Source organism: Sander lucioperca, chromosome 23 (genome assembly GCF_008315115.2).
Source record: "Sander lucioperca isolate FBNREF2018 chromosome 23, SLUC_FBN_1.2, whole genome shotgun sequence".
In the NCBI taxonomy this organism is placed as follows: Eukaryota; Metazoa; Chordata; class Actinopteri; order Perciformes; family Percidae; genus Sander; species Sander lucioperca.
In genome coordinates, this window is record NC_050195.1 from 12961521 (window position 1) to 12985449 (window position 23929).

A 23929-nucleotide genomic window follows, 5' to 3' on the forward strand; every position below is an offset into this window, starting at 1 on the left:
TTGGGGTCTGGTGGTGATAGTGTTAAAACTTTGCGTACTTTCTAATTTCTCTAGTTTCTGCAAATTCTGAAATTTAGATTTAATCAAGATTTTTCTGTCGTATATGTTGATTTTTCTTTATTTATTTTCTTTTTATTATTGCAGTTTACATTAGTCTAATAAAACATTGTTGCTGCATATTGTAAGCAGTTTAATGATCTCAACTAACATTCAGCCATTCTTTGGCTGGTTGTAAAGCTAACCTGTTTGAATAATTGCTCTCGTTCCTCCTGTGGGGAGCCCAGGCTCTTGTGCTCAGCCTCCATGGTGTCCCGCTTCGCCTCCAGCGCTGACAGAGTCTCATGAAGCCGAACCACTTCCTGCTTTATGTGCGAGTGGGCCAGCTCCTGCACACAGGATAATGTAAGATCAAACTATTTATACTGCTAATACTACTGTTACTACTACAGCAGCAGATAAGTTACTGCGGCACAGTGGTGGATGTCACTGAAAAGCAATTTGCATTTACTTCACATGCATTTTCCTAATTATTTGTCACTGTCTGTTTCCTTATTCCCTTCCTCTTTTCCACAATTCATCACCTTCCTACCCAGGGTGTCTGTAGGTCTTACTCTGAATTCGCTTTCCTAAAAAAAGGGCCAAGGCCTTAAAATGTCCTGGTCTTGAATGTTTTTTTTCTAGCTTGCTGTAGGCAGTAACATGATTTTATGTGATATGTGATTTCAGGCAAAACCTGGCTGGAAAATCTCTGTTGTTCCACACCTCTGGCCTTATATAAAATTCATACGTGGACCTTTAATTAATTAGTTATTACTTTTTATTTGTTAATCTGTCCATCCAGGTCCATGTTTAATGATTAATTAATGATGATATATTAGGAGTAATTCTTATATACTGCCAAGAATGACATTTCACATTCCACTTGGTTTTCATTATTATAGTTATATATAAGTTCTTTATACTTTGGCTAGTATGACTGTGTAACAGGTATAAAATTACATTCTATGTGGTATTAAAAATGTAAAAATGGTTTCTGTAGGGGAACCCTGCCTTCCTTCCATACACTAACCCTTCCTTGATTATTTTCCTGTGTTTTTAACACAACTTACAGCATCGTAGTCCTCCTTCCTAGTTATCAGAATGTCCAGCTCCTCCTGTAGAACAGTTAGCTCCTACAAAAAAATAAGGAGACAAGTAGAAGATTAAGAAAGGAGGCAGTGTTTCCCATACATAGGTTGTACTTGGGCGCCCCGCCCAGGTAAATTGAGACCCGGCCAGGTAGATAAAATCCCAATTAAATTTTTTTTCCAAACAACAATGTAATTATTTTCAGCGCACACAGACCAGCTGCTTCCAGCCCCTCCCCCTCTTGAAGTTGCGTACTGCGTGCATGACAGCATCAACGCTGCACTTGCTCAGAGGGGAGCGTGCCTATGTTCCCACAGCCCTATGTTCCCACAGCCCTATGTTCCCACAGACCTATGTTCCCACAGACCTATGTTCCCACAGTCTGGTTGTTACCCCTCTCTGCTGCAGTCTCCTCCGCTCCATATCTTAATAACGGAGCTTGCTAACTGGAGCTAACCGCTAATCAGAGCTAATGTATCCATTAACTGCATTTATGGACTTAAGCCCGAATAAAGCCCTTCATTTTATTAAGTTGGCTGTAGAAGTTTTAAACTACAACTCAGAGTTGTTTGAATGACAGAAATCTGTTCAGATGAGATCTTAATGACTGCAACAGGACGTGTATAGTACAGAACAGCATGTTTAGGATCCCCAAAACACAGATTAAAACACTTAAAAAAATGAACAATGATCTAACCAACAAAATGAACAAGAATTAACTTTAGATAGTGTTAGTCTTATATGATTTAACAGGAGTTAGGAGGGAACAGTGTTGAGATTAATAATAACATGTAACTTTCTGTATGGATCATAGTACAGTATTATGGGTATTTTATCTGCTGAACCGTAATCATTTGAAAAAACAAAACGATTTAATTGACAAAGCACATCATAGCTACACTTTTTTTTGTAATTTGTTTAAAATTTAACGTGCAATTTGTAGTATTTTAGCAAAATACTGAAAACAGCAGAAATGCAGAACTGAGTAGGCTACATTTTAAAATCTATTAACAAGTTATATCATTATCGCAATATTCAACAACGTTGGGGCATATCGCATATTTTCCTCATATCGTGCAGCCATAACTACTCTGAAATCATCTTTTAGTCTAATTGGTTGAATATGTAAATATTTATTTCATTCTAAATTATCTGATAATGTTATGTAGTCATTCTTTTCACCTTCATTTGACTAGTTTACAACTGAACCCATTATTACTGAACGCAGCCATTACGCGCCATGCCGTCGATCCTGCGCCACACACCACCACAAGTCAACCTGTGGGAAACACTGAAGGAGGACACAAATTACATGTATTTTACATGGTGCCAAAGATGGCAACAGTTTGTCTGAGGGCCAGCGCCAAGGTATTGCTGCTAAAAAACAAACTACTGTGCTATAAAATGTGAGGGAAAAGTGTTGTTAACATACAGCTTGCCTACATCAGCATATCATGCTCATTGCAACGGCCTCTGTGATTTGTGAGAATCTTCATAATTGATTGTACTGGTATGATTGATGTGTTCATACTTTTTTTCTGTACAATCCCATCCTACCATCCTCCCACACCTAGACACCCTGGATATTTGCACACTTGATGCTAAGTTGCCAATTTATTGGGTCTATGTAGCTAAAAGTAATTAACAGTTTTAGAGAGGCATTAATTAATTATCCATAAAAAAGTGTTATAGGAGTTCCAGTGAAACTGACTATTTACTGTCTAAATGAATTATCTACAAAAAAGGAAAAGGAAATGTGAATCTGTTATTCCCAACACTGTGTGTGCTTCAGTGACTCGTCCTCTTAACACCACAGCATGGCGCTTACACACAAGCTGCAGGAAGTAAGTTACACTTTGTTTCACAGCGAATGACATTATCTCACATCCCGTTCACTGTTCAGGTCTCTGCCGGGCTGTGTCTCTGCCGGGCTGGCTGTGCGTTTCTCAGCAGGCCAAACTCCCCCAACCTACCCTCTCCCCAGTCCAACGCCTTCGCAGCCAAATGTGCAACTGTACATTTATGTTATGTTATGTTATGTTATGTTCAGCAGTGCAAATGTACTGTTTGTGTGCCTATGTGCTGAGGTGGTTTTTTTTTCCTGTTCCCACACTGTTCTTATCTTTATGAGGACAGTCTGAGAGTTGCTTTTTTTTCCCTCTCCTCTCCTCATGTGATGCTGTATTCTCCCTGCGAGAGTTAAGAGAGAGTTGTTTTGGCGCCGCATATATGGCGACTCGGTGTGTCTGTGCGTGTTGCTTTAATGTGACATGCACCTACAACACCAGGACAAATTCCTTGTGTGTGTAAACGTACTTGGCAATAAAGCTTTTTCTGATTCTGATTCTGATTCTGATTCTACTTCAGGCTGCGGCCGACAGTACACATGGAGGATCATTTGTTCTTGAAAATTGTTTTTTAACATGGCTGGGTAGCTAGCTTGTCTTGTTGTTAAACATACTGTCAAATTATATTTACTGATTGCCAACTGTACACAATGTTATTGATTTTGAATCTTGCTAGCATAGTGTTAGCTTTCTGGCTCGTAGCTGAGATGAAAGGTTCTGTGAGCTGAGCGGACTATATAAATATCTCCTGTTGCTAAGCGTGGCAAGTCGTAGCTAAGGCCTGTCCTATTTACTGGAGCAATGAACAACGTTTGCCTTGCATATAAACCTTATGGGATGGAAATGCTTCAGTGTTTCCCACAGATTAGAAAGCAATTTGTGGTGCGGGGGGGGCGACTTATTTTTATAACAACACACTGTTGGATGCTGTTCTCCTCTCCTACTTCAATGCCTAACGAATCTATCTCTTTCTCTCCCTGACCCTGTCTTTCACTGGTTGAAGCCTGAAAATATTGTAAACTAATTAATAACATAACTAATTCCATTGGTGGGACTGTTCAGCTCTGTTTCAGACTGATACCTCCGGTTCAGGCCGGTCCTCATCCTCAACACGTGCCTTTATCAGTCGCGGAAAATACTTTTCAATACTCATCTGGATTGAAGCAGCAAACATTCAGTGTAAGAGTAAAAAATGACATAACATTATTTATAATACATTTATTTGATTCACAGCTGCTACATATAGTGTTTTGACCTCGACAACCCAACTGCATTTTACCGCAAATTTGCGACTGGTTAACTTTCTAAAGCAGGCGCAATCGCTTGTTTGCCAAGAGTCGGGTCGGGACTCCAACATTAACACACTGACAAAATTATATTCAGAATATAAAATATTTTTATAGCACTTTTTAATGTGTGATTGTGTAAAGGTGTTCACGAGAAAGATACCAACCTTTCGTGAACTTGTGAATTTCGCCAGCAGTCTTCTCTCCTTTATGAAGACAGATGCTGTGTGCACTGTGGGAGGGGCTGTGTGTGTGTCTGTGTGTGTGTATGTGAGCGAGACACAAGTGACAGAGAGATGGAGGAGAGCAGGGAAAGGAAATGCAGCTGAACGTGTTTTAAATAGCGTTTAAAAAAAAAAAGAATAACAAAACGCAATGTGCGGCGTCCAGTGTTGATAGTGAAGCGCACCACCACACATTAGTCTATGTGTGGGAAACACTGTGCTTTTTCCAGGTATTAGTCAAACCCTCAGCTGTAACCAGAAACTGAGTTATTGTTTAGATTTCGATTGTAAAACGCATTAAAATATAAAATAATGGTTTAAAAAAAAAAAACTTTATTTGGCAATTGACCATGGTATAAGTGATAATGCCCTTTGAGGTGTCCATTGTCAGGTATTAATGGACTTCGGCAGAGGCAACTGCTTCAAAAAAGTTAATCTTGCACCCTCGCAGTATGATAATAATATTAGGGCTAAACAACATTTATACCTGTAACAGTTCCTCATTGGCTGTTGTCATGGTGAAATACTTCTCTTGCTTTGTGGCTGGCATTGCCTGGACAACCTCATCAGCGACCCGCCTTTCCCTCCTGATCCCTTCTTCAATCTCCCGGATAGCCTCCTCTCTTCTGCATAGCAAACACATCAGGGTGGAAGAGTTTGTTGTTTGTTTAATTTGCCTTCATTAGTCAATATTATTGGGTGGGGGAGACATGACATTGTGACAAAGGTCCTAGGCCACATTCAAACCAGGGCATATAAAATAGATGATAGATAGATTAAGAAAGGATGCAGAGAAGGGTGGGAGAGATGTCAGATTGACTGGGTAAATGTACAGTATATCACTGCTTCCTTGCTGTTGTCCTCCTTTTCTTCTCTGTTACCTCCTTGGCTGTCTCACTTCCTTTACTCCCATCCCTGGTTGCTTCTTCCCTTCCTTCCATATTACACTCCTACCTTCTTTTCTCCCTTCCTTCCTTTTTTCTTTTATCTAAAGTAATTCAAACCCCCTATGCATCAAGCTGTCTTTTCACCCAATTCCCATCCATTACTGTAAATCCTTCTTCTTTGCCTTCTTTAGTTTGTCCATCAGCCTTCAATAACTTTCTCCCTAAGACCAGGATGCATCATTGGAAAAACAACTTTTGAAATACTTAAATCATCAATAGTCATTAATCCTCTTCATTCATTTGCTGTATTATTTCAATGTTTAAATGAGAGGTATGGCCAACATGCTTAAAATATACTTCTAACCAAGTTAAGAAAGGAGAAAAGGAGGAGTGACTTCAACAAACATAAATGTTTAGTTAGCAGAAACAGCGTATGTTAGCTTACAGGTTTTACAACAATGAACAAAGGTCATTTGCTGTGCTAGCTGCATCACGGTGACAGGTGAGTTGAAGTTCATCTAAGTGCCCCTAGAAGCACAGGTAAGTCTTTGGTTGTTATTCAGTAATATAGAATAGTGACAGAATATGATTAAAATAGGTTTGAGATGACAAACATTGTGAGATGACAAACTGTACATAAGAACAGTCAGGAAACTGACATATGTTGCAGTGTATGCAGGGCAAAGGTTATTCGCCTGACACACAGGTGCTTGTTCTTCACTGAATTACAGTTTCAAGAAGTTCAATGTGTTTGTTTTCTCCAAATGATATCAGGAAAATACGAGACTCCGGTGTAAGTGACTTAAGAGATTTCATATATACTAAACTCTGATTAAATTTTACACAGAATGTGTAAGCAGATTTTGTCTGTTATATGTACATAAGTGATAATGAAAACCTTGCGTCCTGGTCATAGTTTAAGGTGTTGACATGGTTCGGTGTAACGTCCTATCTAAAGTTACCCAAGTTTACACAAGTGGTTTTATACTCGGGTTAGTGGAATTTATGGTCTTACAAGTTAATAGATTAAGAAAATTGAAGGACTTCAAAAAAATATGTAATTTTCACAAGGATGTTTTTAATTAGCACTTTAATGAAAGTCCCAGGCTGCGGTCGAATTGTCCTTTTTGCTTAGGAAGTGAGTGAAATGACCCAAAAGTAGTTAAGTGGCAGCAATGATGAGATGATGAGAGCCAGTTGATTTTTCTAAGTGATAAGGAAAGGTGCTTCAATGCTTCCTTTCTTATCTCTTTAAGCATAGGATACATTGGACCATTCTTTACGAAAAGAAAGGAGATAATGGTGTCGCCCAATTCCTGTGGCAGCAACATTTAAAGCAACGCATCACCATTTTGGCCATTCGTAATCAGAATATTTTGTGCGCAGTAGCGCTGGCAGCCGTAATCCTGTACGGTATTTACTGTATTTCAGGGTAATGTGTGTACATTGTTTTTTCTGTGAGACATTGCAACACATTTCATAATAATAATGTACCTAATGGCACTGTTTTGAGTGGTTTAATAAACCAGTTAATGCAAGAAGTTTTCTCTTGTCTTGGACTTGTAGTGGAACATTACAGTGTGCACGTGTATACAGAACTGTGGATAAGTGCAAAATCCAAATGTATACAGCACATTGGACATTGGTTTATTTTTAGCCCAGATCACCGACCTGAAACAGGTTACTCAGGAAGTGTAATATGTTACTCTTTACTTATTACTCCTTTAAAAAGTAATATTACTTTACTTATTACTTAGTATCAAAAGTTATTAGTTACTTGATATATTACTATATTGCTTTCGCGGCCCACCTGCCACAAAAAAAAAACACAAACCAAACACACAACCTGCCAGCTACTTTAGCACTCATTCTACTTTGTTTGAACAATAATTAACCTTACAGGAGGAGTAACAATTAGCCAAACTGTCCAAACATTTTGCATTCATACTGTTACTGTGTGTTACCAAGACTATCGCACATTTACATAGGTCTATTAGTTTTTTTTGTCGAGTTTCACATAGGCTTACATTATGAAAACGACCTAGCGACGCAGATTTTCATAACCACAGTAACTTGCTGGGTCTGCGTGCACAAGATGAGAGGGAAACTGCTCTGCTTTACTCACAGTGACATGTTAGATGTTATCGATGTTCCCACTCGGCTCAAAGCCCAAGTGCTAAAGTACGACATGCATACACGTTAATTCATCATATAAGAAAGCCTATCTGGGGCAAAAAACAAATCACATTCGGGCAATGCAGTGTTACTTGGATTAGTTACTAATATAATTACTGTTTACTACTCTTTACTGTGGAAAGTAACAATATTACAGTAATATATTACTAAGGTATATGTTACTGCCCAACACTGTTTAGGCCACACCCATTACCGCCTATACTTCTCCCCTTGCAAAACAGCTAAATATGCTAAGCCCACTTTTCTGAACTCCTCCTAGGCTGTGAGTCCAATCTGCACGAACATTTACACATATAATCTGTGAACCCTAATGATGCAAAAAAAGCGCAAGTTACAGAACACCAACTTCCTATTGGTCTTAGCATCCCAGGTAAAACAAAGGAGTCTATTTTACAAAGGAAAGTATTGATTACCCAGAGTGTTTACTGTATTTCAGGGTAGGATAATGGAGAGATGCCGGCAACCTCTCCTACTGCTGTGGTTGAGTGCAATGTTGGCAATGAATAATCTGGGAAGTAATGCTGAGGTTGTGGAAGAAGACACACTGGTAGGAAATGTTCTATTCTTTCTATTCTTTTTTTGATAAGCTGGCACTCGCAGTGAGTGAAAATATTTTTTTGCCGACATTTAAGAGCAATGATGATTAATTTGCATGTTTATTCAGACTTATTCTTCTGTTGTAATAACGGTCCATCCATACATCAGCAGGTAAAGAACTTGACCAACAAGCTTCTGCAAGTCATTCCACATAGTTGCAACAGTTCCTCTGTCACTAAACTGTTGATTGAGGGGAGCCTGATTACTCTAAATGAGACTGATAGACTAGCCCTGGCTAGTTATCCCAGACTGGTAGAACTCCACCTGGATGGAAACCTGGTGACCAGTATACCAGCCAAGTACTTCTCTGTGGTACCACACCTCAGAGTGCTGTCTCTGTCCAGGAACAAAATCAGCAGGTAATTAAGAAAGCTAATAGACGCTAGCTTCCATTCTACATACTCATTTTAACAAGTTTTGAATACACTAGAAAAGTTTAAAATTAGGTATATAAAAATGTCAGTTAAGTGCTGTTCATGGATACTGTTGTCACATTTGATCAAATTTGGTGAGACTGTTAAAGTATGTATACTACCATCGCTGCTGCTACAATAATTACTGTGTTTTCAACTGATCCTACTACTGGGTGTAACTGCAGCCTGGACCCAGAGTCTTTCTCTGGCCTAGATGTCCTGGCCGAGCTGGACCTGTCCCACAACCTGCTGACAAGTCTCCATACACAACTATTGAGACGGCTGAATAATCTACAGGTAAACCCCCCAAAATAATGTGTAACGGGGCATTCACACCAAAAAAAGTGATCCAGCAAATTTGCCGCAGGGTGGTGGTGGTGGTGGTTAATGAAACGGCCCATTTGTGTGACATCCTGTTGTGTACTTAAACCCACCAACAAAGCACAAGTAGACTTTATATTTCACAATTACGATTTTCTGTCAGATCATTTATAGATTTTGACGATTCCGACCGCACTTGAAGGCAGCTTTATTTCACAGGACAGAGAGAGAAAGAAAAGAGACGAGCGAGACATAGAGAGTGCTTTGTTGTTGCAGGAAACATTCAGCTGTTACACAAACTCCTGGGCAGTTTAGTGCTTGTTTTGTATTTTTACACTCCATAGTGTTTGAAAACTTTCTTGTAGCATGATGATGTTTCTGTTTACTTCACGGGATTCTCACACCGCCTCAAACCATAGTTACAGTAAAAACGCACCACGAGTCTGATCGCCGGTTACATGAATGGCCACGGTACTGTGATGTGGGATTGCGTTTCTACAAAAGTTTAGTAGGTCTCAACTTTTTCACCGCAAGCCTGCTTCGTTTTTTCTCGTTACCTGAAGTTCCTGTCTAATTCGTCAATGTTTAAAAAACAACCTTACTAAATACATTTGTATTGCAAGTTATTATTTTCAATTCAATAGGAGAGAGAATAATGTGTTCCTTCAAGAATGTTATATGAAATACGTAGTTATAAGTGGACCAAAGTCATTTCTACGTAAAAGAAAACACAACTAGCAAGTAAACCTGGTCAAGCATGTGCATTTTTTCACATTATTATTAAATCATAAATCTGACACAGTCTGGTCTCATTAGGTGCTGAACCTACAGGAAAACCCCTGGAATTGTTCCTGTCCGCTGCTGAGCAGCATTGGAGAGGTCAAAGCAGTTGGAGTTACCATTGGTAATAATGTCCTTTCTGCAGTTTTGAAGTTTCAGTAATACAGCCGACATGTGACTGGAGTTGGGAACCAAAATTCTGTTCAAAATTAGACGCAAATCCAAAATGCCAAGTACCTGGTACCCATAAAAAATATAGAGAGCAAATGCCAGTGGATAGGCTGAGGAGGACTATGTAACTAATGCTGGTATCAAAATACAGGTGCTCTTCGTATCCAAGGACATACAAGACTAAAAGAGAGGTTAGACTTACACTTAGCTTAGTGCTCAAAAAGTCATAACCAAAAAATACCAAGGCACACTGCTTTGCAAAAATTCAAAAAACCTTTAATAAATGGGCTAAGTGCCTAAACGTTTCAACTCACAGTCTTCTTCAGGGCATGTAAAAACAAGTGACAGCTCACAGGTAAATCAAGGCTGCAATGCAATCAGGGTCAGCTGCCAGGCATTCAGGGTAGCACTGGATAATTGACAGAGATGCAGTCAAGAAACTGTGTACATAATAAGGTCATACTGCGGAGGTAGTACATGGGCCTCTGTAAAAGGGGATTGTGTGATACCATTTAGACGCACCACTTTTGGACAAAACGTATTGTCAATAATAGGAGGTAAACTCTGGAATAGCTTGCCCCTCCCAATAAGAGTGTGTCCAACATTCAACACCTTTAAGAGCTGTTACACACTAACCAGACGGCCGACCGTCGGCAGAAAAGCTAGTCGGACTGATCAGTCGGGTCCCCGAGGTCCAAAAAAATGCCTCAAAACACACTGAGGCGACGCCGACTTGAGCGTATGCTCTGCACGTGTGCAAAATGTAATACGTCTCCATAGCAGCAGGCGGCGCTTCTCTGTATTGTTTCCCAGAAAATGAAAACCGGCAGCTGATTGGACGAACGCGTCACGTGGTTCTTTTTTCTCCGAAAATTCACAGCCAGACTGTCATGGCGGCTTGTTCAGAATACGATCTCATATTGTACTAAAATAGGTAACCGAAACGTGTTTCTGAAAACATTTTAAGCGAGAAATAGGCCATGCAGTTGCTGAATCTGTCTTCATTTCAGATCAACAAAGGTTAGTTTAAAAGATTTTCATCAGATTTTGAGAGGCTCATCTGCTCGCCATTTCCGGGTGAGTCCCGACTGCCTTGTCTCCGACTGAGCATGTCGGGTTGGCCAAAATAAAGGCCGACGGCTTCCCCGACGGACGAAGGCACGGAACACACCGAACAGACTCGAGTCACCGACCTCGCCAGACTGTCCAACGGCCGATTATCGGGTTGGTGTGTCAGCACCATAAAACTCACTTAAAACAGTGGCTTCTAGAAAACCAGAGATACACTCACTTTTAACTGTCACACATTTCATCACCCATACACTTTCACTGTTAAATTTAGTGTAGTATAGAGGTGGATGAATATTTTCTTTGTCATCATGTATTTTTGTTTTGTTTGTTTGTCGATGTATATGTCACCATTATGTGTACCTTTTAAAGTGCCCATATTATGAAAAAAATCACTGTTTCTGGGATTTGGGGTGTTATGTTGTGTCTCTGGTGCTTCCACACACATACAAACTTTGAAAAAAAATCCATCCATGCTGTTTAGAGTGAGATACGGTTTCTGAATGTGTCCTGCCTTCAGTCTCCAGGTGAGCTGTTCAAAATCGGCACGGCTTGTGACGTCAGAAGCCGAAACGAGCAGGATAACCGCAACCATTAGCTCGTAGCGTTAGCATGCTAACGCTAGCATGCTAACGCTAGTATGCTACCTCGTTCTCAATAGCAAAGCACTGCTACAACACACACAAGTTCACCATAATTTACAAAAGAACTACTTACATATGCGCCCTCATTTAGAAGTCTCCCAGCTAATCCTGCCTTGTAACTGACCGAAGTTGTAGAAACAGCCTCTTTGACTGTATATGGAGCTAGCTAGCTGACATGATCTACATCTGAGCTACTGCACATGTGCAAGTGCAATCAAAGATAGTACAGAAGAAGAAGAAGAAAAGACGTCTCACTCTGTAGCTAAAACAGAGACCAGCTGAAAAGAGGATCTGCAGCAGTGAGAGAGAGCGGTGCAGTACAACAAAAATATGGTGTTTTTTGAAAAATAAACCATGTAAACCTATTCTGGTACAACCTTAAAATACAATTATGAACCTGAAAATGAGCATAATATGGCTGCTTTAAAGTATAGTGAATGAGTGCTGTAAGTCTCTGTTAGTCCTATGTCACCTGCCTAGGGACTACAAATGAAAAGTATTTATTTTTACTAATTCTGGCATATTTACATGGTGTTTTTATACAACAATGTTCATAAATATGCATGGTCCCTATCAAATAAACCAATAAAATAAAAAAATACGTTTGCAGTCAGTGACCAGGGTGCTTATTCAGACATGAATGGATTAAATTGCAGTCAGATTAATGTAAAGGGGTGCATGTTATTAAGGGGCGTAAGTGAATGCTCATTAATTAAATTACTTTTATATATGTGGCTCTACAGAGGGACTAAAAGTCACCTGTGCTTCTCAAGAAAAGCAGGCTGAAAGGGATCTTTTGCAGGCTACAGCTATGTGTTACCCATCACCACCACCAGTCTTTACTACAGACCAACAAACACCAGTCAACTCTCAACAGTTTCGGGGCTTATCCACTATGCTGAAGACCACACTGGCATCAACACAGAACCACAAGATCAACAAAGGTAGGACTAAGAGAAATGTGGGTATTTCACTTTTCTTATATTGCATATGTGGATGTACAAATAGAACATAACATTCTAAACAGACTAGTCTCTTCTCCCTCTCCATCCTGCAACCCCAACTAGGCCAGACACCTGTGCTCGGCAACACATGGAAGTTCACAGCATGTGTTGCAGCCTTGGCACTAAGCACCTGCATGCTCATCGTATGTGGCATAAAGGGGCCTTCCTGGTACAAGCTCTTCCACAACTATCGTCATCTGCGACTGCACCAAGAGGAGGATGATGAGGAGGAGGATGTTGTGTCAACAGTCTTCTCAGAGACAGGAAGATACCTGCACCATCAGACATTCACCTTTGAGCAAGAGAGTGGGCAAATAGAGGAGGAGGATGGGTATTTTGAGGATCCATACATCAAGAGGGAAGAATGACATGCAGGAGAGGAGACTTCAGCCAATCCATGAAGAATCGAACCGCAGCTGGTTAACTAGTAATAAGATGAGGAGGCAATCATCACAAAAAGAAAATCTGTCATTTGTGTATTTGGAAAAACTAGGTGCTCACTAGGGGGGCCGTTGTATGCTACCAAAAGAATATTTCCTCTAGAGGTGATATGTACAGTATATTTTGCCTTTGGTGGATAAGCTGACAGCTAAATAAAACCATTAAACTATTTGTTACTATTTTCTAAGCTCTGGTTAGTATTATCATAGTCTTGCGTTGCTAGACCTATCTCCACAGTGCTGTGGAGTAAAAGTCTGGCTACAGCACACATACATTCTGGGATAGGAGAAAAAAACTCACAATCACTAAGCGCCGGACACTGTGACACTGTGTAATAGTCTGTGTAATAGTCTCTGAAAGGAACTTGTTTTGGTGCAACATTTGCTCCTTGCAAAAGAAAATGCCACATACAATATCAAATGAAGTTAACGGTTCACACAACATAGTAACAAGCTATTTATATTAGCCAGATACAGTGGCGGTTCTACATTGAAATACACCCAGGGCGAGACCCCCTTCAAGCGCCCCCCCCACCCCAAGAATTTTGCAGAATTACTATATTATAGTGTATATTTATTTTAAGTTCTGATTCTGACTTATACTGTCATATTTTGTGCAGAATTGTGTTCATTGTCTTTTGAAAATGTTGGCTGTGGAGATTGTGCAACTTAAAAAGTGTTTCCTGTTGTAATTGCAATAGTTAAATAACTGGATTCTCTTAAGTGTGTTTTTCAAATGTTCTAATGAAAGATTTGTGCAACTGAGAAATATAATTTTCTCTTTCACTTATGTTGTTATATATATATATATATATATATATAAATAAATGTGCCATAAATACAATATATATAAAAATGTAATAAGAGCAGAGAGCAACAATAATATAAAATATTAAGAATAATATGCAAATAATACAGAATACAGAATAAATATTCTACATAGCACAAATCCTTCATCACTCAAATGTGAAACCACACTAAAGAGAATCGAATTGTTACACTATAGCACTAAGTACAGAAAACACAAACTACAACTAAAACCTGACCTTTCTGGCCTTCCTTGATGCAAAATAATCAATGATGTCATCGTATGAAATCTGCTCCCCTATTGAATGATTGATACTGACAGAAAGGCCAGTGAGCCGTTCCAGGGACATGGTTGACCTCAGGTATGACTTGATCAACTTTAGCTTTGAAAAGTTCTTTCAGTTTAGCTTTTAGCCATAACGTTAGCTACCACACTTTTCAAAGATGTTTACAAGTGGGTCAAAACCAGTGCTATTTTCTTCTGCTTCAGTTAGTTTTGTGCAAAATAACATACTCATCTTTAAAGCTGCACTCAAGATGACCGTATACTGTACAGTAAATATGTTAATTTATGCAACAAACTATAGATCAAATTGTTGTTCAACTGCAAAATAAAAGCTAACTTTTCTAAAAGAAACAACCATGACATCCAAACAATTAATCAATTTCCTAAATCTATCATTGATGACACAAATTGATAATTCAATCAAAGCTTATAAAATACAAAAAGCATGTTTTCTTCTATTACCATTTTTCAGAATTACCATTGGCTATTCGATTTTTTTCTAGAAAAGCCAACATTAAATATAAGTTTAAGAACAGGATTTCCCACCATAAATCCTTACCCAATGAACTCAAGCAATACAACTGTGTTGTTGAGAACACCCTGCAATAACCATGATGAAATGTCCACCGAGTACTTACTCTCTCCTCTCAGTGAAGATGCTATCAATGCTTTCAGCCTCGCTGTCATTCTGGGCTTTCAACTGGGAAGGTAGAGAGGAAGAAAAATAAAAGGAATGAGCAGGCACTCATTATATTTGCAATCAGCCTGCTGAATACCCTCTGTGATTCGAATCAGAAAAGTTACCATATTGCTTACATAATGTACTTACGATGTTATAGTCGTTCATCATTTCCTCCATCTCTGTATTGGTGTTGAGCTTGTCCACCAGCTGGAAATACAAACACAAAGCTACATATCAGTAGGACTCAAGTGTTAAATAAGGGGTAGCACAGCCCATTGGAAACCAAAAACGTTTTAAACTGTAACACGCCGACAGTATGATAATAACATCCAAAACACAAGATTCACTTTCAAAGTACTAAAGTTTACAAATACAGAAATACAAAGAGCTAAAAAGACCTAAGTAGTCACAGCGAGTGGAAAAGTCACATCACGCCACTAACCACCTGTGCAAAACATCTCTCCGCAGTGTCTCTCCACCGTGTCATGTTGTAAATTCAGATGGATTTGGATTGGCTGTCAGTGTTTCTATCGTTCATCAAATCTCTTTGAAAGTGATCCCAACGATTAGGGTTGGGTACCGTTTGGGTTTTTTCCGATACCGGTGGTAAATTGATACTTTTAAAGCGGTGCCGGTGCCTAAACGGTACTTTTAAAAGTTAAAAAAAAAAACAAGAAAAAAAAGAAGGGTACTAAACAACAGTCTGCGACATTAAAGAACGGCTTGTTTATTGCTAAGGCCATATGGTCAAAATTAAAGATTTTATAATAATGTAATAACTATAACAATAACTTATTTCACCAGTAAATTGCTGTTGGATGACAAAAACAACCACCAGATGGGAAAAGGGTATTTTACAATAACTTTGAATGCACCATGAGGCTACAAGTTTCAAGTGAATGCACCGTCTGTGTTGTTTAATTTGTTGTTTAAAAAAAAACGGCAGCTGCTGCGCTACAGAGCAGACTGTTACATCCCGCTGTTGGAATCCTCTACAGTGAAATACAGTCACACTTTACACTGTTTAATGTTAGCTGTTAGCTGCATTTTAACCGTGTTTAATCCAGCTGCTAGCTAAAGGTAGGCTAATGTTACCTGCTGTCAGGTGTAGTGTAAAGTCAGGCACCAAAATGAGGCACCGAAATTTTCATTCTTATTCGGTCTCGTTGCTACCGTTTACGTCGGCACCGGTGCCCTATTGGCACTGCGTTTTGGTACCCAACCCTACCAACGATATCGTTTGACGTTGTCATTATAGTTGCGGTGTGGACTCCACCATCAACTTGAGATTTGTGGTTTCCTGCCTGTCATTTGTTGGGGCTAATCTATTGGTGTTTGCATTCTTTATTTTTTAAACTCAGTCATTATGGATTACTTTAGCTCAATACATAAAGTGTAAGAATATTTGTCTAATATTGTTTTAGTAATTGTTTAATTGTTTGCTTGGGATATTCAGAATATAAAAATTGATGATTATTTTCCTATGATAACACATTCAAAATAATTACAGACAATGGCTAAAACCTGTAGTTTACAGCTATTTACCATGTTGTAGTCAGCAAGCTGGCCTTGTAGATCCTTAATCTCTGCAGCAAGGCCTTCGGCTCTGAATGGGAAAGAAAACCACAAATGGTTGGTAATTTAAGATTTCTTTTCTCCCACACTGTAATGCAGTTGTTCATTATAATAGTAATTCATCCTATCATTTATTCTACAAGAGCCCTTATATTTGCATGTGATTTGTTAATAATACAGCACAAACGGACTGAATTTCAACTTCTTTTGTTTCCTAGTCTATATCCACGACGTTCCACTTCCGGGATTGCTCCGGTACCGCCGGAAATTCCGCCGGATGTCCCTCTTTTCGGCCGGATGTCCATTACCGTCCTCTGTCTTTGTGTTGGCGTTCTAAACTCCGGTGGATTTGTGAGGACTATGGTTAACTGCTCCTCAGATCTCTGCAGGGTAAATCCAGACAGCTAGCTAGACTATCTGTCCAATCTGAGTTTCTGTTGTATGACTAAAACTACTTTTGAACGTACACATGTTCCACCAAAACAAGTTCCTTCCCGAGGCTTTTTCAGCGGCTCGGTCCGGCGCTTAGTGCTGTCATGTGATTGCTTTAAAGAAATGCCAATAAACCAGAGCACGATTTTCTCCCATCCTGGAATGCTGTGTGGACTAGCCAGACCCTCCTCCACAGAGCTGTGGAGGAAGGTCTGGTAATGCGAGACTTAACATTTCCTGACTGAAGATTCCATTTTTTTTTTTCTGTGTTATTGCATATTATCTTATTTTTTCAACTGAATCCATGGTTCAATGCAGTCCATAAACATAGAAACATGAATATTTGAAGGGTGTGAACTGCGTAGGCTTAAATAACATAGGAGAACATGGTCTGTTTTTTTAATTACAAAATGTACAGCGTCAGCACTAACGAGTAAAAACATCACTCACCTCTTCTCGTAGGAGAGATACACAGAATTCTCCTGGTTGTAGTTGTCAATCTCTTTGTGCAGTTTGCTGGTCTCTGTGGTTAACTCGTTGATCTTACTCCTAACAGCACAACAAGAGCATTCACTTTTTAATGGTAACATTGACCAGTGTGTACCAACACGATGTTTAAGAAACAGCCGCCCTGCTGGAAACACCTGCTGCATAGTGTAAACTAATAACAAGGGCTTAACATGTTTTACTTAAACATTTAGTTGGTGATATTAGGACTAATAGTAGCATGTGTTACCTAAGAAGGCCCAAGTAGTAGGACTTATCCAGAATCTGTCTTTGAGGTCCTTTTGGGGATGGAGGTGGTGGAGAGAACGAGAGGTGAGACTTGTAATGATGTTATGACTGTTTCAACATGGCTGACAGTGGCTCAAAGTTTTTGCCCTAACATTAAACCATACAAATACAAATCTATGCTCTTCAGACTTACCTTTCATGCCAGTCTTCATACCACTGAGCCCCTGTTGGGTCACGGGCCTGTCAGTCACTTTGATCTGTGCTGAGAGAACTCCAGGGGTGGCAATGGGGATGCCGCCCCTCATGCCAGGATGAACACTTGTACCTGGAACCATCTGGATGGAAAATGAAAGAATTAAACTCCATAAGACTGGGTTTTTATGGATATTTATCATAATATCATTTTTTAATTTTTTTTTACTGATACTGCTCGTTCGAAGTGCATACTGACTGAAGTTGGGAGAAACCAGACGTTTAGTTACATTTTGGAATATAGTTTCTTAACATATAAAATAAAAAAGCATGCCTTTACAATATTCAGCACAATGTTCATTACACATTCACGAGATTCCCCACTGGTCAACAGAGCAGTAGTGCTGTCTACTGGCAAAAGATAATTAAGAGTAGCCCTTTTTTCCTCATACAGTCATCTTACAATTACGTTTCAATTTTGTGTGTCTGCAAAATAAACAAGTGCAAACTAAGTGAGTAGTCAGTTTTGGCTGCAGTTTTGGCAAGCTAAGCTACAGCAACATGGCAAAAGTAGTTTACTACATTAGCTATTTTTTATACATCCATGAACAGTACGTTACAAGACATACACGTCCGTGTTTGGCAGTGATCCTCAGCAGTTGTATTTCAGACCAGCAGAAAGCTCCGCTCACTTAAGTTCCAGAAATGCTCAGGGGAAATTTAGCTTGTGTGGGCACTATTGAGAAGTTAAAATAGTAACGCTACTGCCCAACACTGCTTGCAATACAAGTTGGATATAGTGCCTAGACACCGTCGGCACAGGTTCCTAATATAGGCTATTTTTTAATTTGCCAGAGAGTGTCGCTAACTGACTTTAGCAAAGTTCCCAATATACTCACAGGAAAGGCACTTGTATCTCAAAGCTAAAATATATCCAAGCTGCAGTTGACATACCCCAGTTGGGACTCGAATAGCGGTAGGAGGAGGTCGGACGGCCGTTGGGAGTCTTCCAGCGACAGGGACCACAGATCCACTGCGGCTCAATGGGCGGCCAATGCTGGAGGGAGGCCGCTGACTCGCCATGATGCCTAAAATCAGTAAAAAAAATTAGCAATAACAATAACAAGTAATAACAAATACTATATTTGTTGCTGATGGAGGGAAACAAATCGATACAGCCTAGTGGTGCTGCTTTATAGCTCAGTGCTTGTTAGTATGTTTGCTTGGTGACAGCAGCCAAGAGGACAGAAAAGCTTCCTTGTGACTGGACGTTTGCTGGTTTGAATCCTGAAGCTGACAATTCGTCCAAGGCACAGCACTGTATCTTCCATCCCTCCCTACTCTGCCCACACCTGCTCTAGCTAATACAGTGAGAGCAGAGGAGGGACAGATGGAACATATAGTGCTGGGGCTGTCCAAGTGCAGGAGTGGAAAAGAATGAGGAAGGAAGACCCAAGATGTAACTGATTTTGTTCTGGTTACACAAATCCCATATAGAAAAATCGCCTGCACACTGACAAAAAGTAGAAGAAGCTCTTCAGAAGCTAGTAGACAATGGTCCTCTGACCGAAACGTCACAGGTTTCACTTGATTATTTTTGCATCTGAAGAGACTGCAATTTTTTTGTGGCCAAACGTTCTATAATATGGGACTGATGATTTTGGCTACACTCACCCGACACTAACGTTACCTTTTGAAAAACCTGGATCCAGGAGCGCAAACCTTTTAAGACATTTATTAAAAAGGACAGTTATTTAAATTCATGCACCTTGGCATGAAAGCTGTCTCAGCGTACCTGCACCACTGATTGCAGTCAGATAAGTTAACGTTGTAATAGACAGACTTGTGGTCTGTCAACGTGATTCTATGGAGTAGCTAGCCATGTTTGTTTGGAAAACGTTGCTTTTCTGTTAAGGTTCAACAAAAGCACACCTTCTGCTCGGTAGCTTAAAACACAACTTCGAAAGGTTTAAAGCGAACAATAAACGCCAAAATGCCCATTTGAAGAATTCCCGATAGTCTGATGAGAATGCGATTTCAAATATCAATAAAACGTTTGTCGTAACATTAACGTTAGCTAGCTGCCTGAATGTAAACTCAGTGCTGGGTTAACGTTAGTTAACGTTATCTGAAATTAAAAAAAATGTGTAACGTGAACTATCGCTATACTAGTTTCGATCGTTTTGAATTTGATAACACGTTAGCCATTTTGTTTATCAAACAATTTACGTCACCATTAACCAAAGTTAAAATAACTAAGCGTCAGCTCGCATAGGAAATATCATGGTTAGCTATGCTAACGTTAGTGTTTCGTACCTTAAACTGAACTCCCGTCTGGTCGTTTTCTTCGACAGTAACGTTAAATGTGTTTAAAATGTCCAACCGCTTTCTAGTTAACGTTAGCTAGCTAGCTAGCTAGCTAGTTTACTTTAGAGGAAAATGCCAACTTACGTTAACGCTAAAAGTTCAAAAACGCTGGCTAGAAGAAAGTCAGCAACTCGAAATGTTGACGTTACCCTAGTAACTGTTGTCGTCTTCTTCTTCTTCTGATTTAATGGCGGGTTGCAACCATATCTTATTAAGGTGCATACCGCCACCTACTGTATCGGAGTATGTAGCACTATAACCAGAGCAGAGCCATAGAGATATTTTAGATATATCTAAATATATATATAGATCTTTTTCTATCACTCTGAACCATAGACTGTTCATATTATACAGTCTATAACTCTGAACCAGACTACTTTACATCACAGCAATTTAATCCTCAAAACAAAACAACAAAACAAAACAAAACCCACTAAATTCTTCTACTGTTCATTTAAACGTACAATATGTAGCTTAATGCCGCTAGGGGTCTCTCAATCAAAACAATGGATGGTAAACACGGACTTTTGATGATGTTGGGAAGTTGCGTGGAATTATGGGCGTTGTAGTTTGTTATAGTTAAACACCATCGGTGACTAAAATCAAGGGGGTAAGCTTCTCCTCGGACCGCGTAGCTCCCATAGACTGTATATAAGAATGGACCAACAGACCAGTGAAGGAGGTCACTGCCTGATGTGAGTCGAGTGCAGATGTGAGTCGCGCATGCTCAGATTTAAAGTGTTTACGGCATAACGTGTCATACTGAAATTTGTGAAATCTATAAAATAATAAACGTTTCTCTTTACATACAATAACAGAAGATGGTAATCATTTCAAAAACGTTGTAGCTATCTATGACTGTTTGGTTGCTAACGTTAGCTCAAAACGCCATTAAGTGACAGCCTTTATTGTGTTTGACTGCTAACTTGTAGCCAGCAGCAGCAGTCATTTCAAAAACGTTTTAGCTATCTATGATTGTTTGATTGCTAACGTTAGCTCATAGACTGTGCGTAACGTCCCTTCCTGTCGGAATCAGAGGTGGGAAACTCGGGCCAGATTTTGCTAACCGAGTTTCCCAGTTGGTGACGCGTTGTTGACAACTGACGTTTGATGTAGGCGACTTTGGTTCACTAAACATATACTGTTTATTGTGGACAAACGCCTCTGCTGAGAAACATACACAGACATAACATGTTTCAAATTATTCATAAATAGGCCTATGTATAAAAAAACAACACATTATCCGTGTCCTTTCCTGTTCGTTGTCCTGCAGATAACACAAACACCTGACGATGTGCTGTTTGTATGTTCACATAAGAAAACAGCAGCAAATTATTGTTTTTTTTTTTTGTTTTTTGTTTTTTATTTATACATATAGGGCAATACAGACAAATACAACACAAAATATAGATAACAAAAGACATATAACATGACATTAGATATACAGTATACAGGGGTACAACCACAGTCACAATAGGCCTAAGTGGACAAGCTGGTAGGCAGAGAAATACATATAACAATAAAACCTCATTAATAAACCTTTGAGGTCACACACAACTCACATAGATCCAGAGTTCTTACGGCCTTAGCGTTTTTTGAGTACTTAATTGAATTAATGTAATTTCTAAACTCAGACAGAAAACCAGAAAAGAATGGTTTAGAACCACAGAATTTGCTCCTATGGATGTGGTATTTAGCATATAGAAATAAAAGATTTATAATAAAGTGTTTACCTTCATATTCAGCTGCAAAGTCAAACATACCAAAGAAAACATCCTTAAAGCAAAATGAAAAATCTGGGATTAATACAGAGTGAATGAATTTTAGGAACTCTGACCAGAATTTTACTGTATGGGGACAGTTCCAAAAAAGATGTGACATGTTTTCCTCAGTGCTATTACAGAATGAGCAGTTAGACTCAATATCCTGTTTGTATCTTTTAAGGAAAGATTTTGCTGGGTAAAACCTGTGTATTAGTTTAAACGAGACTTCTCTCACTTTATTAGTAACAAGGTATTTAAAAGGTAAAGACCACACTTTCTTCCAGGGAATATTCTCTACTATACCATTCCAGTATGGAATAACATAGGGAATAGTAACAATGTCAGACTGGAATAAAGCTCTAATTTTCTTATTAATACTGCAATTTTCTGATGAGAAGCACAAACGGCCCACATAAGTATCAGTTCATTTGAATAAATGAGTAAGAGGTTGTGGGGGGGTATTACCCTTTAACAACATTATAATCCCAGTGGGAATTGCATCAAAAATAATAGCATATTCCTTGACAGTTACTGGAAATTGATATTTTCTTAGGAAATCTGAGTATTCGTATAGTTTACCGTTCGGATCAAAAAGTTGACTAACAAGGGTAATGTTATTGTTAAACCAGTTTTCAAAAAAAAGAGATTTGTTTTTGTAGAGAATGTTCTCGTTATTCCAAATGTAGCATTTGTGAGGTGAGAAGTTATGCTTAAATATGAGAGACCACGCCAAAAGCATTTGTTTGTGAAAAGTGGACAATTTGATTGGGATTTTGCTAATCTTGTAATTGCACATCAATAAAAACTTCAGGCCACCAACTTTAGAAAAAATATATTTAGGGATAAAGTTCCATAAGGATGTGGGGTTATTAATAAACTGTCTAATCCAGTTTATTTTGAACGTGTAATTTAATGTGGTGAAATCTAAAAAGTTCAAACCCCCCCACTGATTAGAGTTCATTATAACAGATTTTTTAATATAATGTATTCTGTTTTTCCATAAAAAGTTAAACAACATTGAATCAATTTTTTTGGACACACTACTATCTACAGCTAAAGAGAGAGCACCATAAGTGAGTCTGGATATACCATCAGCTTTTGAGAGTAAAATTCTACCTCTTAAAGATAAGTCTCTTTGTAACCATGAATTCAGTTTCCTTTGTGTTCTCTGAAAGGTAGGGCTAAAGTTTAGAGAGCACCTTGTAGATTGGTCTTTGGCTATGATAATTCCTAGATAAGTGACCTGATCTTTTACAGGAATGTTATGTATAGAGTGCACCAAGCAATCTTTTATAGCCATAAGTTCACACTTTTTTAAGTTCAGATGAAGACCAGAGGCTTTTGAGAAACCTTTAATTAATTCTAATGATAGAGGAATTTGGGAGGCGTCCTTCAGGAAGATTGTGGTGTCATCAGCAAGTTGACTGATTATAATCTGCCTATCCGCAATAAAGATTCCTTGTAAGGCACTGTTTGAGATATGAAGAGCCAGAAGTTGAGAAGCTATTAAGAACAAGTAGGGTGAGATAGGGCAACCTTGCTTAACCCCACGAGATACATTAAACCTTGGTGATGTACCAAGTTTTAATTTTACTGCACTATTGCCATTTTTATACAGGGTTCTAATAGTTTTACAAAAAAAATGACCAAAACCAAATTTATCAAGAGCTTTCAAAATGAAGCCATGTTCAAGAGAGTCAAAAGCTTTATAGAAATCAAGAAACAAGAGAAAGCTGTTCTCATTGATGAGATCGTTATAGTCTAGCACATCCAAAATCAGTCTAACATTGTTAGCAATGTGACGTTTCCTCATGAATCCAGATTGTGACTCATCTATGATAGAGTCCAGAACGTACTTCATTCTATTAGCAAATATGATAGCCAACACTTTATAGTCATTATTTAGCAGTGTAATCGGACGCCAGTTCTCTAAATTTTCTTTATCTTTATTTGGCTTTGGAATCAGGGTGATGATACCTTGAGTCATACTTGTTGGAAGAGCTTCATTACGAATGCTTTCTGAGAAAACATTTAGCAAAAAGGGGGACAGTTCTTTGTCGAACATTTTATAAAACTCAGTGGTT

General features: G+C 38.9%; 2 protein-coding genes across 5 annotated transcripts in view; one reads left to right on the plus strand and one right to left on the minus strand.

The window, feature by feature from the left end:
- The window catches only part of ift74 (intraflagellar transport 74), a 33820-nt gene extending 13570 nt beyond the window's left edge, over positions 1-20250 (minus strand). For 2 of the 3 annotated variants that reach the window (XM_031300950.2, XM_031300946.2), the window contains exons 1-11: positions 20032-20245; positions 18670-18803; positions 17717-17858; positions 17525-17573; positions 17239-17337; positions 16327-16387; positions 14929-14988; positions 14738-14799; positions 4973-5111; positions 1110-1172; positions 243-386 (exon numbers count right to left, since the gene is read on the minus strand). In XM_031300950.2, coding sequence (XP_031156810.1) covers positions 243-386; positions 1110-1172; positions 4973-5111; positions 14738-14799; positions 14929-14988; positions 16327-16387; positions 17239-17337; positions 17525-17573; positions 17717-17858; positions 18670-18798 — 948 coding nt within the window. In that variant the 5' untranslated portion in view covers positions 18799-18803; positions 20032-20245. Of the gene's footprint in view, positions 1-242; positions 387-1109; positions 1173-4972; positions 5112-14737; positions 14800-14928; positions 14989-16326; positions 16388-17238; positions 17338-17524; positions 17574-17716; positions 17859-18669; positions 18804-20031 lie in introns of all 3 variants that reach the window. The other variant, XM_035998243.1, reaches the window with a different exon arrangement.
- On the plus strand, positions 5826-13178 carry LOC116050725 (leucine-rich repeat-containing protein 19). 2 transcript variants are annotated; one of them, XM_031300951.2, is made up of 7 exons: positions 5826-5912; positions 8005-8115; positions 8274-8524; positions 8764-8875; positions 9716-9803; positions 12306-12506; positions 12630-13178. In XM_031300951.2, the coding sequence occupies exons 2-7, from the start codon at positions 8014-8016 to the stop codon at positions 12932-12934; spliced, it is 1059 nt and encodes a 352-aa protein (XP_031156811.1). In that variant the 5' UTR covers positions 5826-5912; positions 8005-8013; the 3' UTR covers positions 12935-13178. The 2 variants fall into 2 exon arrangements, with proteins under 2 accessions (XP_031156811.1, XP_031156813.1); XM_031300953.2 differs by having other exon boundaries at positions 8277-8524.
- Positions 20251-23929: the final 3679 nt, after the last annotated feature.

Coding starts and splice junctions, on each gene's coding strand:
- LOC116050725 (XM_031300951.2), top strand. CDS start 8,014: ATGGAGAGATGCCGGCAACCTCTCCTACTGCTGTGGTTGAGTGCAATG. Junction 8,116..8,273: donor TTGTGGAAGAAGACACACTG/GTAGGAAATGTT, acceptor TCCATACATCAG/CAGGTAAAGAACTTGACCAA. Junction 8,525..8,763: donor TCCAGGAACAAAATCAGCAG/GTAATTAAGAAA, acceptor GTGTAACTGCAG/CCTGGACCCAGAGTCTTTCT.